The sequence below is a fragment of the Bubalus kerabau genome, chromosome 17, assembly GCF_029407905.1.
Source record: "Bubalus kerabau isolate K-KA32 ecotype Philippines breed swamp buffalo chromosome 17, PCC_UOA_SB_1v2, whole genome shotgun sequence".
Classification (NCBI taxonomy): Eukaryota; Metazoa; Chordata; class Mammalia; order Artiodactyla; family Bovidae; genus Bubalus; species Bubalus kerabau.
In genome coordinates this window covers 55,741,760-55,757,017 of record NC_073640.1, presented here as the reverse complement: position 1 = coordinate 55,757,017, position 15,258 = coordinate 55,741,760, and the positions used below count along the sequence as shown (strand labels likewise).

The window sequence follows — 15,258 nt, the reverse complement described above, 5'->3', positions numbered from 1 at the left end:
TAAGCACAGCACACACAGTGAGGGATCGGTTTTGTGATACCAATACAGAGAACTTGATACAGTATTTGTATCCTTACAATTTTTAAAAATTAATTTATTTTCTTTATTTTTTGGCCATGTGGCCTGCAGGATCTTAGTTCCCTGATCAGGGAGCAAACCTGTGACCCCTGCAGTGGAAGTTTGGAGTCTTAACCACTGAACCTGGTATCTGTAGCTTTTAAAAAGCACCTAAAATAGTGCTTGGCATGTAGTGGAGTCAAATAAGTCTTTGCTGAGTGAATGGTGGGGGCAGCCCTAGGGCAGCAATACAGGTTGGAAGGTGAGCTGAGGTCACTCATGGAAAGACACAACCGTGAGTCAGCCCGGCCGGCTGAGACCGCTAGGAAAGGGTATGCAGGCGGGAAGGACCTGGCTTTATTTTCACCTGTTGGAAAGAAAGTGGAAGTTATGCTATGGGAAGGACTCAGAAAGTCCCTCTTTCTTGTGGGACAGGGAAAGACAGAACCTTCATGGGGGATGAGGGGAGGCTGGGTAGGTGGGGTTTAGGGAGAGAAAACCTTATTGCTTATAAAGAGGCAAATTTGGGAAGCCTCATGCGAAGAGTTGAGTCATTGGAAAAGACTCTGATGCTGGGAGGGATTGGGGGCAGGAGAAGGGGACGACAGAGGATGAGATGGCTGGATGGCATCACTGACTCGATAGACATGAGTCTGGGTGAACTCCGGGATTTGGTGATGGACAGGGAGGCCTGGCGTGCTGCGATTCATGGGGTCGCAAAGAGTCGGACACGACTGAGCTACTGAACTGAACTGAACTGAACTCCAGTGGCAGCTGTGTCCTCTTGGGTGGGGTGGAGGAGAGGAAGGAAGGGGCCCCAAGTAGGTGGCACAGATCAGAGAATGTCAGGAGAGGAGTGGGTGGGTGGTCAGAAGACTCAGATATTCCAGGAAGAACAGGGTAGATGGTAAAGACCTTGAAGTCTGACTTGTCTACCCCAGGTGCCCTCCACCCAGGGAACCATAGAGTTTAAGAATGTACGGGAGTGATGGGGTCACAGGCATTGACCAATTGGGGTGTACAGAGGAGATGGGGCTGGAGATCGCCAGAAGCCACCTTAGGACCTTGGAAGGTGGCACACAAGAAGGTTAAAAGACAGGTAGACCAGAATCCCTGGCCTCATTTGGACAAGTCTTTGCACCTCTGTAAGCATCAGTGTTCTTAACTATGAAATGGAATAATATTATCACTTAGCCTACTCTACTTTTCCTTTTTCCATAGTATGTGTCATCTTCTAAGATCCCACATAATTTGCCTATTTGTTACATTTCTTTATTGTCTCTTGCCCCACTAGAGCTGGGTTTTCTCTTTTCTGTCCCCTGCATTCTCTCCAGCACCTAGAGCAGGAGCAGTAGGGACTCAGGGAGTGTGTTGAATGACTGAGTAAGTGTGTTTCTCACTTCCTGTGAGTTTTACAACACACCCCAGTCACAATGCCTAGAGGGGTTTCGCATGTTCTGAGCGCTCACTCTGTGCCAGTACTCAGGCACTGTTCCCAGTACTTTCCCAGCATTAACTTGCTTGATCTTCACAGAACTGTGTGAGGGGAGACTGTTGTTCCAGTCTGCAGATGAGAACACTGACACCCACGGGATGATATAACCTTCTCAAGAAACCACTTCTGGGGCATGGAGAGCTTGGACCACAGCCCCCGAAGAGGCAAAACCATTACCATCTTAAAGCTGAGGAAAGTGATGACCAGAGAGGGGGACTGACATGCCCAAGGCCGCACAGCTCACAGATAGGGGAGCCAGGATTCCAACCCCTGCAGTCTGGCTCCAGAGCTGGTTTGCTCAGCCTCAGCCTTCACTGGAGCAGATCCTTGGTGAATGCTGTGGCGTGAATGGGACCCAGACAGAAGCAGCTGTTGGAGGTGAGCTGAGATCGCTTTCCCCTGATGCCAAACTGCCCCTCCTGGCCTAAGTAATCACGGTGAAGTGTTCTCAACCTTATCTTGAACCACCCACCCTCTCACTTCCTCTCTTCTGGAGCCACTTGAATTTTCTTTGTGCCTCCAACTCAGCACCTTCTCACATCCTGCTCCCTCTGCCTACCAGACTCACCCCCTGGCTCATCCCTGTATCCTCGTCTCTGATGCCCTCTCCTCCAGGAAGCCATCTCTGATCCTCAGGCTGGGTCAGGCACCCACTCTGGGCTCCCCCACCCCAGCCCCACTCACTCTGGGTCATCACTGACTGGGGAAAGGTCTGTCTGCCCTGCTGGACCTTGAGCTTGTGAAGGTAGACCTGGAGATTTCTGCTGTATTATTATATACTATTAGGTCCAGGAATCAGCCCAGAGGAAGAGTTTGGGGAACAGCTGTTATTATGAAGGAATGAATGAACTGAAGTAAAAGATATAGGTTGAAGGTAGTTCTCTGACCGGGTCGATTACATTCAGTCTTGGTTTTTGAGGCTCCCAACAGCATGTCTTGCCCAAAGGGAATTTTTTTAAAAAGAAGAATTAACACTCAGATACAGGGCTTTTTTTTTTTTTTTTTTTAATCTTCCAGGTCTCAGCTCAGATGTCCCCTCCTCCAACAAGTCTTCCCTGCCTCATCCCAGAAGGCTGAGTCAGGTACCCCTTGGGGCTATCCCCACCCAACTCTAGGCATCCCGCCCTTCGGACTCCAGCGTGTTTGTGACCAGGACTCCATATCACTTGTCACTTTAGTTCATTTTGTATTTCCAGGCAGCTCATGGTGAACTACTAGAGAAAAAAATGGCAACCCACTCCAGTATTCTTGGACTGAGGTACAGTTCAAGGGGTCACAAAGAGTCGGATGCGACTGAGCTTATGGTGAACCTGGCGCTGTTTTATTAAGCTCTGGATAACCAGGAACCATCATTATTGACTTTATTGTTGTAGCTGTTGACCATTATAATTTCAGTTCCTGGTCCCTTTAACGCTGATATGCTTAAATTGCCCCTCCCTGGCACTGCTTCTCCCTGGCAGCTCCCTCACCCCCATCCCAAGTGGGCCTTTGAATGGGAAGAGGCGTAATTTTCAAGGGGATCCGAGGCCAGAAGGCGGGGCTTCTTCCTCCTTTCGAGCCTTGGGGGAAACCCCAGGGTTCCGGGACGTCGGGACTTTGGTTCTCTCCGTGTTGGGAGGAGGAGGAAAGTAAAGCCTGGGGTAGAGGGCTGAGGAGGGTGCAGCCAAAGTTCCTCCTCTGCCACCCTCGCTGTCTGTCCCGGGAGCCACTGTCGCCGAAGTGCCTGTAAGTGGGCAGCTGGGCAGAGTGGAAGAGAAGAGAGCTGGAGAGGCTGCAGACGGAGTGAGGACCGGGTCATCGTGCGGAAGGCGGGAAGATAGCTTGGCGCTCTGAAGTCAGGTGTCAGGACCCATGGAGTCCGCTGACCTACGGGGCCACCGCTGGGCAGGAATCCTGCTCTCAGGTGAGTGTCCAGCTCCCTTTAGGTGGGGTAGGGGAGGGTGGGTGTGTACATGTGCACGAAAGAGACCCAAATAGAGACAAGAGAGAAACAGAGACAGGAATAAACACAAATACAAGAGATTGGCAGAGACTTCCCCAGCAGTCTAGTCCACGCTCCCAACTCCCAACGCAGGGGGCCCAGGTTCAATCCTTGGTCAGAAAACTAGATCCCACATGCCTCAACTAAAACCCGGTGCAGCCAAATAGAATAAGAGAGAGACTGACAAAGGGGGACAGAGAAAGAGACAAAGACATATACACAGAGGAGGAGAGAGAGATGGAATCAGAGCCATAGAACCAGAGAGAGGCAAGAGAGAGTGAAAATTACAATAGAAACTGTACCAGAGGGGAAAACAGAGCAAAGAGGAGAGAGGGAGACTGAGGACAAAGAGCAAAAAAACTCTTCAGGGCTTCTCTGGTGGCTCAGTGGTCAAGAATCCGCCTGCCAATGCCGGAGATGCAGGTTTGATCCCTGACCTGGGAAGATCCCACATGCTGCGGAACAACTAATCCGGTGTGCGGCAACTACTGGAGCCCGAATGCCCTAGAGCCCGTGCTCCGCAACAAGAGAGGCCACCATAGTCAGAAGCCGGAGCACCGAAACTAGACAGAAGCCCAGGCAGCAACGAAGACGCAGCACAGCCATAAATACATACATACTCAAAATGAATTGTTTTTAAAAAGAAAGCTTTTCAAGATACATACAGACAAATAGATTCAGGGGAGTCGGGGCGGGGAGAGACAGAGAACCAGAGCTGGAGTATAACAGACAGGAGTGAGACTGGCAACGAGAGGTTATGCCAGCCCTGAGAGGCATGCCAGGCTGCTCTGTCACCTGGAGTCTGCTCACATTCGTGTCCATTGAGTTGGTGATGCTATCTAACCATCTCATCCTCTGCCACCCCTTCTCGTTTTGCCTTCAATCTTTCCCAGCATCAGGGTCTTTCCCAATGAGCTGGCTCTTCCCATCAGGTGGCCAAAGTATTGGAACTTCAGCTTCAGCATCAATCCTTCCAATGAATGAGCCTATGGACTTCACCTCCAATAGCACTGAGGATAGAGAATTTCAGATGGTTTTCCACTGTCAGTTATTACAAGCACAGGAAATAACAATGACAATAATAGTAATAATAACTAAGTGCTAATAATAGTGACGTCTGATATCAGACCTCACGATACCCTGGTGCACTAAGTTCTAGCGTTCTCCCCGTTTTGCAGTTGAAGAAACTGAGGCTCACAAAGAGAAAGCCCCTTGCCCATGATAACAGACAAAGTCCATTATCATTATCAGAGTCCATATTTGCTCCTAAGAGCCCTTGTCTTTAACCCAAATGAGCAGGGGATGGGGCAATGCTTGATCTAAATTGGGGTCATCTGAGGGCTGGAGATGGAGAAGGCAATGGCACCCCATTCCAATACTCTTGCCTGGAAAATCCCAGGGGCGGGGGAGCCTGATGGGCTGCCGTCTATGGGGTCTCACAGAGTCAGACACGACTGAAGCGACTTAGCAGCAGCAGCAACAGAGGACTGGAGAAAGTCATGGCTGCCTGCCTTTGTTAATTGGGCTGATGGTTAGGGCAAGGACAGGAGTTTCAAGGTCAGCGGCACATGGCCATAGCTGCTGGGGTTGGGCATCCCCACCTATGCCCACAGTCTCTGAGCTTCCATAAAACTGTGTGCAGAATGACCAAATAGAAAACCGAAAGCTCATGCTATCTCTTTCCCTTTTCTCCCCTCTGTGCAGAGGAAATCTTGCCTGAGAGCAAGCGGTTAATTTCTCCCATCAAAGATAAGAGAAGAAGTTCTCCTTTATTGGGGGCTGGCTCTGTGCCCATCCCTGGACCAGAGGAACTGCACAGTATTGACAGCAAAGTCTTTAGGAACTGGCAAGCCACGTTCAAGTCTAGCTTCTGACGCTTACTATCTGGTTTTGGAAAGTGACTTCACTGATCTGAACGCAACCCACTCCAGTACTCTTGCTTGGCAAATCCCATGGACGGAGGAGCCTGGTAGGCTGCAGTCCATGGGGTCGCTAGGAGTCGGACATGACTGAGCGACTTCACTTTCACTTTCATGCATTGGAGAAGGAAATGGCAACCCACTCCAGTGTTCTTGCCTGGAGAATGCCAGGGACTGGGGAGCCTGGTGGGCTGCCATCTCTGGGGTCGCACAGAGTCGGACACGACTGAAGTGACTTAGCAGCAGCAGCAATGGAAGGGAGAGGCATCTTCCATGGAATGAGCATCACTGGAGAGAGTGCAGTGACCCTCAGGGGACCCAGTCAAAACTGGTCAGTGTTCATTACCACCCCCTCCAATCCTAGGAGGCAGACGATATTATTCCCATTTTATAGCTGGGGGAACTGAGGCTCAGCGACAACAAAACATGCCTCAAGTCACATAGCCAGGAAGTAGTGAGTAAAAGTCAAGCCTCTAGGGGTGGAGGGCCCCATTCATGACCTCAGACCTCCCTCCACTTACCCCCTCCCCACGCACCTTCCTCCCTGAACGCCTCCTCTTTCTCCCTTCAGCCTCACTTTTGACCGTGTGGAGCTTGGCAGCTGCAGCCCAGATCTCCCGTGATGCTGTCGTCCAAGGTAAGGAGGATATTGTTCCGTCTACATTTGGGGCCCCTTGGTTACCCCAGACTCATGGTAGATTAGGGGCACAGAAAACAAAGCTCTCATTCTGGTCTCCATCTCCACCCTGAAGTGCTCATCAGGGTTCCGTGCCCAAAGTCCCAACAGGACAAACCTGATTGGCCCAGTCAGGCAACAACTGGTCCAGTCAGTTGTGTTGGAGAGGGGGCGGGGGGTGTGAAGGGGTGGCTGTCCTGGCTGGGGCTAGGGAAAATTGGCTAAGAAGTGGTAGAGGGACCTGGTTGTTGTCCCCAGTACAAGCTTGACTTCTTTGCAGCCAATAATAATTGACCCACCGTCATGTCCCTGACCGTCTGTTTTATTTGCAACATCTCATTCACTGGGGGACAGGAGACTTGAGGGTCCCAAGACCTCACCTAGAATGAGAACTAGATCCAGCATGGGAGGCCAGTCATGGAGCTGAGGGGTGTCTGCCTGCAACTCCAACCCCTCCCTGTTTCTCGGGGTCCCTCTGTGACTGTATTTTGCTTGGTCTGTCCTTCACCTGTGTCTCTGCTTCTGTCTCCCCCTACTCTGTTTCTCCCTCTGTAGAACCTCTGACCAAGCCCACCATTTCAGTAAGCCAGGGCACAGTCATAGAGCACAGGGAAAATGTGACCTTCTACTGTGACACCCCGGACATCAACATCACCATCCACTGGGTCTCCAACCACCAGCCCCTGCCATCCCACGAGCGCATACAGCTGTCCACAGATGGCAAGATCCTCACCATCCTCAGTGTCCAGCGGAAGGATGCTGGGATATACCAATGTGAAGCTTGGGGTGTCCTCGGGATGAAGAGCAGTGACCCCACCTACCTGATTGTGCACTGTGAGTCCCTTTCCATTCTCCCCAGCCCCTCAGCAATACCCACTTCCTCGGTGATTTCATCTAGTCTCACAGCTTCACATACCATCCAAATGCAGGCTTGTCCATCCTTGAACTCCAGACACATAGCTGTTTGACATCTCTAGTTGGATTCTCCTGGGAACGTCCAACGTGATGTGCCTAAAATCGAGCTCCTTAACTTTCGAATGTTTGATCCAAAATATTGCCTAGGTAGTCGTGAGGAAAGAGCAATTGCCAGCATGCTGTATTTTTTTATGTATTGTTTTTATTTTTACTGCTCTGGGTGACAGGCGGGCTTCTCTTGTTGTGGGGCACAGGCTCTAGAGCACTTGGGCTCAGCAGTTGCAGCACAGGCATAGTGGCCCCACGGCATGTGGGATCTTAGTTCCCCGACCAGGGATCAAACCTGCATCCCTGCATTGGAAGGCAAATTCGTGACCAGTGGACCGCCAGGGAAGTCCCTTGCTGGCAAGCTTTAGGTGTGTCTTTCAATCCTGGCTCACCCAGGGATGCATGTGACATATCCTCATTGTCAGACTCTAACATCTCCTTTGTAATGGCTCCAGAGTTTGAGGGGAGAGAAGAGAAAAGTTCCTGCTTATTGAATGGCTGGGTCCCCCAAGAGAGCTCTCTCACTGATGCTGTTGTTGCTGCTACAATTGTTCTTGTCCTTCCAGATGGCCCTGACCCAGTCACTATTAAGGTGGAGCCTGGTGTACCCAACGGGGACACGGTTGAGGTGATGGAGGGCTCCAATGTGACCTTCTCAGCAGAAACTGAGTCTTACCCACAAGCTTCATATTCATGGTTTTTCTCCAATGACTCCAAGCCCATCACTTGGAGCTTGTTCTTCAACATGAGCAATGTTACCATCCATGCTGTGTCCAAGGAACACGAGGGCACCTACAGGTGCTTGGTGTCCAACAGTGCCACCCAGAAGTCCCTCTGGGATGCTGTCAAAGTCCGCGTCCTTGGTGAGTCTCTTTCCCCCATTCCTCTCCTTTGTGTCTCTGAAAATCAGGGCTGCACTGACGTCCTGGAGCTTGAGGAGGACATAGTGGAGTGGGGCTTGCCCTTGTGGCTCGTGGCAGATTGTGGCTCTGGACACAGGGAGGACCTGGGTCCTTGTTGGCACATCCTCCACAAGGCTTTGGAGGCTCTCTGTGGGATGTCTGTCACTTTATTCTCATGAAGTGTGGGAGGTGAGTCTTTAAACATACAAACACTAACACAGCACTCACACACCCTGTACACACGTGGACACACACACATAACAATCACACATGCAGGGGATTCTGGTATTCTGGTGGTTAAGACTGTGCTCCCAGTGCAGGGGCCTGGGTTTGATCCCTGGTTGGAGAACTAAGATTCCTCATGCCGCATGACATGGCCCCAAAAAAAGAAACAGTCATGCATGCATCGCAGATACATACATGTGCACCACAGACACATACAACTCACATACAACACATACAACTCACACACAACACATAGACACAGCATACAAAAGCACATAATACACACACGCACAAGACATATAACATGTACCCAACAGACACACACAATATGTGAAACACACAGGACGTAATGCATCACACACACCACACGTACACATAAAGCCCATGGCATGTACATAAACGTACTCACACACAGGCAAAGCACGTACACAATACTTACAAAACACAGACACACATCTCAAATGTGTGACAAACGATACCACAGACACACAACATATTCTCTCATAAAACACGTATACACACAAAACATAATATGCACACAATAGACACCCACAACACATATCACAGACACTCAACATCCTCATGTCCAGCACAGAAAACACCCCACACACCACACATTTAACACCCTCAACACATGCAGAACACACACAGTACATGACTGCACTTCACACATGGTAGTGATATACCAAGCATGTAGGCGTGTACATACATGTGCGGTGCTTGTGAACACACAGTATAGCATATACACAGAACACATACATTACCACAGACACATAACATATACTCATGTACAGAAGATGTATACACACAACATATACTCACTTGCACACAAAGTACATGTGTGTGTGTATATATGTATGTATGTATGATATACACACTGCCATACCTCACAGTCACAATACGCGTATACACAACACGCACATGTAGATGGACACAAATGGGACTTCTCTGGTGGTCCAGTGGTTAAGTCCAGTGGCCAATTCAGGAGACAAGGGTTCAATCCCTGGTCTGGGAAGATCCCTCATGCCAGGGAGCTCCTAAGTCTGTGTACCACAGCTACTGAGCCCGCATGCCCTAGAGCCCATGCTCCACAACAAGAGAAGCCACCACAATGAGAAGCCCATGCACCGCAACTACAGAACAGGCCCCACACAACACAACTAGAGAAAGCCCTCATGCAGCAACAAAAACCCAGCACAGGCAAAAATAAATAGACACAAAGCACACACTCACACACGAAACTCATCCATATACCACACCCTCCATGCACACAAAACCTGTAACAGTCACATAATTGTCACACAACACACGCTCATACACAAAAGACCACCCACACAGCACAGTCATATGCAAAGCACACACACACACACCACACACCACATAAACACACATCCCTGGTAAATCCTGTGGGCCCCATATGGGCAGGAGACTGGCATAGGGTGTCCCTGGACCCTGTCCCGTCTCTCTCTGTGTTTCCAGAAAGAGTGACCAAGCCTTACGTCATGGCCCCAAACCGGACTCTCATGGAGGACACCAGCTTTGTGGTCCTGACCTGCCAGACCACCCATGAGGGAGTTGGAGTCCGGTGGTTCCTGGGGGACCAGCTCCTCCTGTCCAGCGAACACCTGGTGCCTGACAACAGGGCCCTGATCATCCACGGCCTTCGGCGGAATGACACAGGGCCCTATGCGTGCGAGGTCTGGAACTGGGGCAGCCAGGCACGGAGTGAACCCCTGAAGTTGAACATCAGCTGTGAGTCATCCCTAGCTTGGATCTTCTTCTCCTTCCTCCTCTCTCCCTTGCTGAAGTTCTTACTTCCAGCCACTCATCCCATAATTATCAAACACCTGCTCTGTGACAGGCATGTCTGAGTAGGGGACAAGGCCACCCTCATGGAGCTTTATGTTCTAGTCGGGGGAGACAGACTATACACAGCTGAACAAGGGGAAATCCATGCTGTGTCAGATGGGACTAGAGGCAGTGAGAAAGACAGGCAAGGCTGGGAAGCCGGGGAGGTGTTGCAGTCCTGGCTGGGGTGGTCAGGAGAGGCTTCCTGGAGGAGGTGGTATGTGTGCAGCAGGAGGTAGGGAGAGAGCTGTGCAGGTGACCAAGGGAAGTGAGTTCCAAGGCTGGGGAGGTGGGACTTGCTTGGCCTGTCAGAGGAATGCCCGGAGGCCAAGATGACTGGAGAGATAAATTATAGCGAGAATGGAACAGAAGAAGCTGGGAGGGTGGGGGGCCGTCGTGAGGACACTTGAGCTACACAAGGCTCTGAGCAGAGGAGAGAGAGGATTAGACTGGGGTTTGCACAGTCTCTCTGGCTCTTGTCTAAAGGGTGGGAACAGGGGAGAAGGAGGAGGTGATGCAGTTGTTTTTGTCTGATTCCATGGAGAGGCAGACCCCAAAACGGGATTCAATGGGATTATACATGCAAAGATTTTCTTAAGGGAATGCTCTTGTGCAGAAAAAGTAGGGAGGGAGCCTCAAAAGAATGGCATTGCCCTCAGACTGAGGTACTTGGAGCGAGGGAGGAAGACAGAGTACAGAGTTGGTGGGAGCATGTAGACCACCGTGGAGTCTAAGGAACGTTGTCAGGACTCTCGGGGAGCCCAGGTCTCCTGGGAAGGGGTCTGCCTTACTTTCTCCAACACTCTCAGGTCCTGACAGGGTGCAGCCCAGGAGAGGTCTGGGAGTGGATTGCGGGGTACCGCAGCTGGGCCCTTGGTCAATTCCACTCTTACCCGTGGAGGTCTGTGAGGCGTCCTCTCGTGGTAGCCACAGTCATCCATCAAGAAATGACGAGGCTGAGCCAGCGACAGCTGTAGCGATCAGGCCATGAATATATTTAAAATATCTAAGTCACGGGGTTTACTGCTAGTTGACAAGAAGCAAGAGAGAAAGGGAGGAGTCAAGAATGACTCTAAGATTTTTTTTTTTGGGGGGGGTGCCTAAGCTACCATCAGAACTATAAGAACTATAAACATGTTGGAAGTTAGGGGCTACATGTCACAGGACACAGCAACAATTTCTGAAGCCTGGATGTCTTATGAGGCTCCCTTGTTAGAATTCACTTTTGCAAGGGCAGGGGTTTTTGTTTTTTATTTTAATTTTGTTTTGTTTTGGACTTTCCCCCTCTGTGTTGTGGATTACATTCTGCTTGCTCCGCACCTAAGGGAGGAAAAGGGACCTTTTTATCCTCCTTCTCTTGCCGAGATTCCTTTCAGCAGCAGTTGGAAGAGCCTTTGACTCCCAGGAATTCCCTCAGTTAGAATTGAGAAGGGGGAAAAAAGAAAGCAGAACTTCATATGTGGAATTGAATGGGATAAAATAGGTTATCTCACCGGTGGAGGATGGGAGCATAATATTCGGCTCTGCACGCAGACGGCCCCGATCGAATGTATTTCACCAGCGGGTCGGAGACCCTGGCGGACGCCACCGTCAGCGCGGAGCTCAACTCCCGCCTAACCCTGCGGTGTTGGGCTGAATCCCAGCCGGATGCTGAGTTTAACTGGACCCATGACAACACCAGTGTGTACAAGGGGGAGCAGCTGGTTATCGAGGCCCTGACTTGGAAACACCAAGGGAATTACAGCTGCACAGCTTCTAACTCTGTCACACTGCTGACCTGCTCTGCCTCGGTCATGGTCAGCGTCATAGGTGAGTCTTTCAGGTACACCTTCCCCTTGGGTCCAGGTGACTTTCTCTGATGCTGGCCTTAGCACTCTGATCTTCCCTTACTAAGGACTGGAGTGTGGCACTGACTGTCCTGCGTGGGCAGGTTCCTAGTCCAGAGCTGTTGAATTCCAGCCACTAACACTCAGACTCAGGACTTCCCTGGAGATCCAGTGGTTAAGAAGCTGTGTGCTTCCACTGCAGGGGGCGAGGGTTCAATCCCTGGTCAGGGAACTAAGATGCTGCATGCTGCAAAGTGGTCAAAAAATAGAAAAAAAACAATTCATGATCTCATTTCATCTTCAAAACATCCCTATACAGTAGGTACCATTTCCCCCACTTTGCAAATGAGGAAATGAGACTCAGAAAGAGTAGTTACTTTTGTCTGTGTCCACAGGACCCCAGAGAGTCAAAGGTGACTCAAGTTTCCAGTTGCCAAAGCCCTTTGCTGTGATGACCATATTTGATTCATCCTCTTAATCAGTAACATCATCACACCAACACTGACTGATCACTTTCCATGGGTCTAAATACTTCACCCACATTGAACATACCGAAACTTACATTTACTGAACATGAATACACATGTGTTTAATCTTTTCAGCAACAATATGGAGTAGGCTTCATATTATCTTTGTTTTTACAGAAGAGCCAAAGGAAGCACAAAGAGGTTAAGTAGTATGGCCAGGGTCACACAGCTGAGATGTGAACTTAGGACATTTGACTCCAGAAATGATTCTATTACTACTACAAACTTCTGCCTCCCAATGGCTGGAAAACAAGTACTCATCAAATGATAGTGGAGATAAAGCCCCAAGATTGGGAATGAGGTTGGGGACAGGGATGAGGTCCTGATTCTCTCTCCTTGCCCAGGTCACCGGTCATCCCTGTCTGTAGGGGCCATCGTTGGCATTACCGTCGGGATCCTGGCTATTGTTGCCCTGGCCATAGGGCTGGGCTGCTTCATACACACTGGAAATGCCAGAGGGTAACTCTCCGAATGGGGTGGGGGTGTGGCCTATGGGGGACCTGCCCAGTAGAAGGGTTGCTGACCATGGTGCTGAGTGGTGCCTGTTGAGCACTGAGAGGGTTTGGGACGTTGCCCAAAACGGGAGCCTGCGGAGATGGGCAAGGGCTAGAGGCATAGTGAACAAGGGTCTTGGGGTTTCAGGCTCTCAAGGAGAACAACAGAGGATACCGCCTATGAGAACATGACACCCACTTCTGAAGAGGGTCACCCTGAAGAGCTCGGTCGCAGTAAGTGACTCCATAGCTGATACCCAGGGCAGCAGTGAGGTCTGGAGAAGAGGCTGGTGCCGAGAGCCCAGGCTTCTGCTCCCAGCTTCACCCCTGGGTCACTATGACATCATGGGCAAGCCCTGTAGTCTTGGACCCTCTGTGTCCCCATCTGGAAAATGGATGAGATCAGGGTCGAGAACTCTGAGGAGTTCTGCCTGTCCCAACAGCCACAACACAAATACAACAACGTACCACCATTCTAGTCTTCCTCACTCTCAGAAAACTTTGTTAATGGATTGCTATAAGCAGAGAGAATCAGTCATGACACTCCTGCCTGCTAAATTCAAAACAAGTCTCATTGTCCATCTCAATATAGTACCTCATGCAGCCTTCTCTGATCAAAGGCAAAACAAAACATCTTTGCTATATATGGTCTAAGATTCTGGTAAAATGGGCTCATGAAGCAGAAGTCCTCTGGGGACTGTCCAATTCAGCTCAGTTTTACAGAAAAGAAAACCAAGGCCAGGAAGGATATATGATAAGCACAGGCTACAGAGGACCCTGGTGCACCTGGGGCTTGATCTAAGACTTCTGCCCTCATCTGTGTCATCAAACAGCCTTATCTAACCCAGAACTTGATTTCCAAGACCTTCCCAGGTCAAGATCACTGGAGATGTGATGGGGTAGTCCTGGGGATAAAAGAAGGAAGGTTTCTACCACATCCTTCCTGGGGATAGAAGTGCCCTGCCTGGACAAATCGCCCCTTCCCTCACGCATGCGTGCGTGCTCAGTCGCTTCAGTCGTGTCCGGCTCTTTGCGACCCCATGGACTGTAGCCCACCAGACTCCTCTGTCCATGGGATTTTCCAGGCAAGAATACTGGAGTGGGTTGCCATGCCCTCCTCCAGGGGATCTTCCCAATCCAGGGATCAAACCCGTGTCTCCTGCATTGCAGGTAGATTCTTTACCACTGAGACACTGGGGAGGCCCCTTCTTCCCTCATATCTCTCCCTAACTCCAGCCTTGGGCTGGCATTCACTTTCTCTAGACTGGCCCATGCCTGTGTATGCCAATGCACCCGCCATTGAAGGACAGATACCAGTCAAAAAGGTGGGTAATTCTTCAGAGGCACCCCCTCTCCTCCCCTGACTGTCCGGCACTTCCCAGCCCAGCAGGGCTGTTACGTCTCACCTCTTGGGGTGGGGGTGAAGTTCAGGCATGTTCTCTTAAAGATGCCCAGTGGTAGCTTGGGTCCCTACTTTCTCTGGGGATCTCAAGACCTTCCATGGCTTTTTCATCTCTTCTCTTTGTTTTCTTTCTCTTTCGCTTGACAATGCCTAACCTGGAGCCCGCTCTGGGAATCAGAAGAGATGTAACTGCCTCTGAGGCCTGAGCTATTTCCAAGAATTTCCAGGGGTGATCTTTTATCCCAGGCCTCAGGACCTCTTCACTATTTTCTTTTTCCCCCAGATGCTGCCAGTAGACCCTCCAGAGCAATTATATGAGGTAGGTTGGCCTTGCTTGATTTTATTAAAGAAGTTGCAAAGGAATACAATCTGAGAATGTTATATTTGACAAGTATGAGAAATCATCTTGTCTAGATCTTTCTTTGAGCATTGCTGGGCCAGGAATGGGAAGAAAATGGCTCTAGGCCTCACAGGGAGCTGGGCTAGATTCCTTTTAAAAAATATATTTGTTTGCTTATTTATGGCTGTGTCAGGTCTTAGTTGCAGCACACCAGGTTTTCATTGCAGCATGTGGGATCATTGTAGTGTGGTGGGCTTCTCTATAGTTGTGGCTCGAGGGCTCCAGAATGCGTGGGCTCAGTGGTTGCAGTGTGGGCTTAGTCTCCCCAAGGCCTGTGGGATCTTAGTTTCCCACCAGGGATCGAATCCACATCCCCTGCATTAGAAGGCGGATTCTTAACCACCAGGGAAGTCCCTGGGTCAGAGTCTAGGATTCTAGCTCCTGCCCTGTGCTGCTTCCGCTTCCAGTGCTTGCAGTGGGGTTGCAAATAAGCTAATACTGGCCTAGCATGTGACGGGATGCAAAGGAAGTTTTGGAGTAGAAGTTGCAGACGTAGCCAGGTGAAAAGGAAGAGTTCTGGTCCTAGACCTACTTTTGCTTCTG

At 50.2% G+C, this 15,258-nt stretch overlaps 1 protein-coding gene across 1 annotated transcript in view; it reads left to right on the top strand.

Annotated features, from left to right (window-relative positions):
* Positions 1-15,258, top strand: part of CEACAM20 (CEA cell adhesion molecule 20) — a 78,138-nt gene that overhangs the window by 59,416 nt on the left and 3,464 nt on the right. Inside the window, exons 6-17 of the mRNA XM_055551661.1 lie at positions 1,592-1,930; positions 2,570-2,634; positions 2,749-3,455; positions 6,024-6,089; positions 6,684-6,962; positions 7,658-7,954; positions 9,698-9,970; positions 11,600-11,875; positions 12,764-12,878; positions 13,062-13,147; positions 14,177-14,238; positions 14,599-14,634. Of these exons, the coding sequence (XP_055407636.1) occupies positions 3,404-3,455; positions 6,024-6,089; positions 6,684-6,962; positions 7,658-7,954; positions 9,698-9,970; positions 11,600-11,875; positions 12,764-12,878; positions 13,062-13,147; positions 14,177-14,238; positions 14,599-14,634 (1,542 nt within the window). The 5' untranslated portion in view covers positions 1,592-1,930; positions 2,570-2,634; positions 2,749-3,403. The remainder of the gene's footprint in view (positions 1-1,591; positions 1,931-2,569; positions 2,635-2,748; positions 3,456-6,023; positions 6,090-6,683; positions 6,963-7,657; positions 7,955-9,697; positions 9,971-11,599; positions 11,876-12,763; positions 12,879-13,061; positions 13,148-14,176; positions 14,239-14,598; positions 14,635-15,258) is intronic.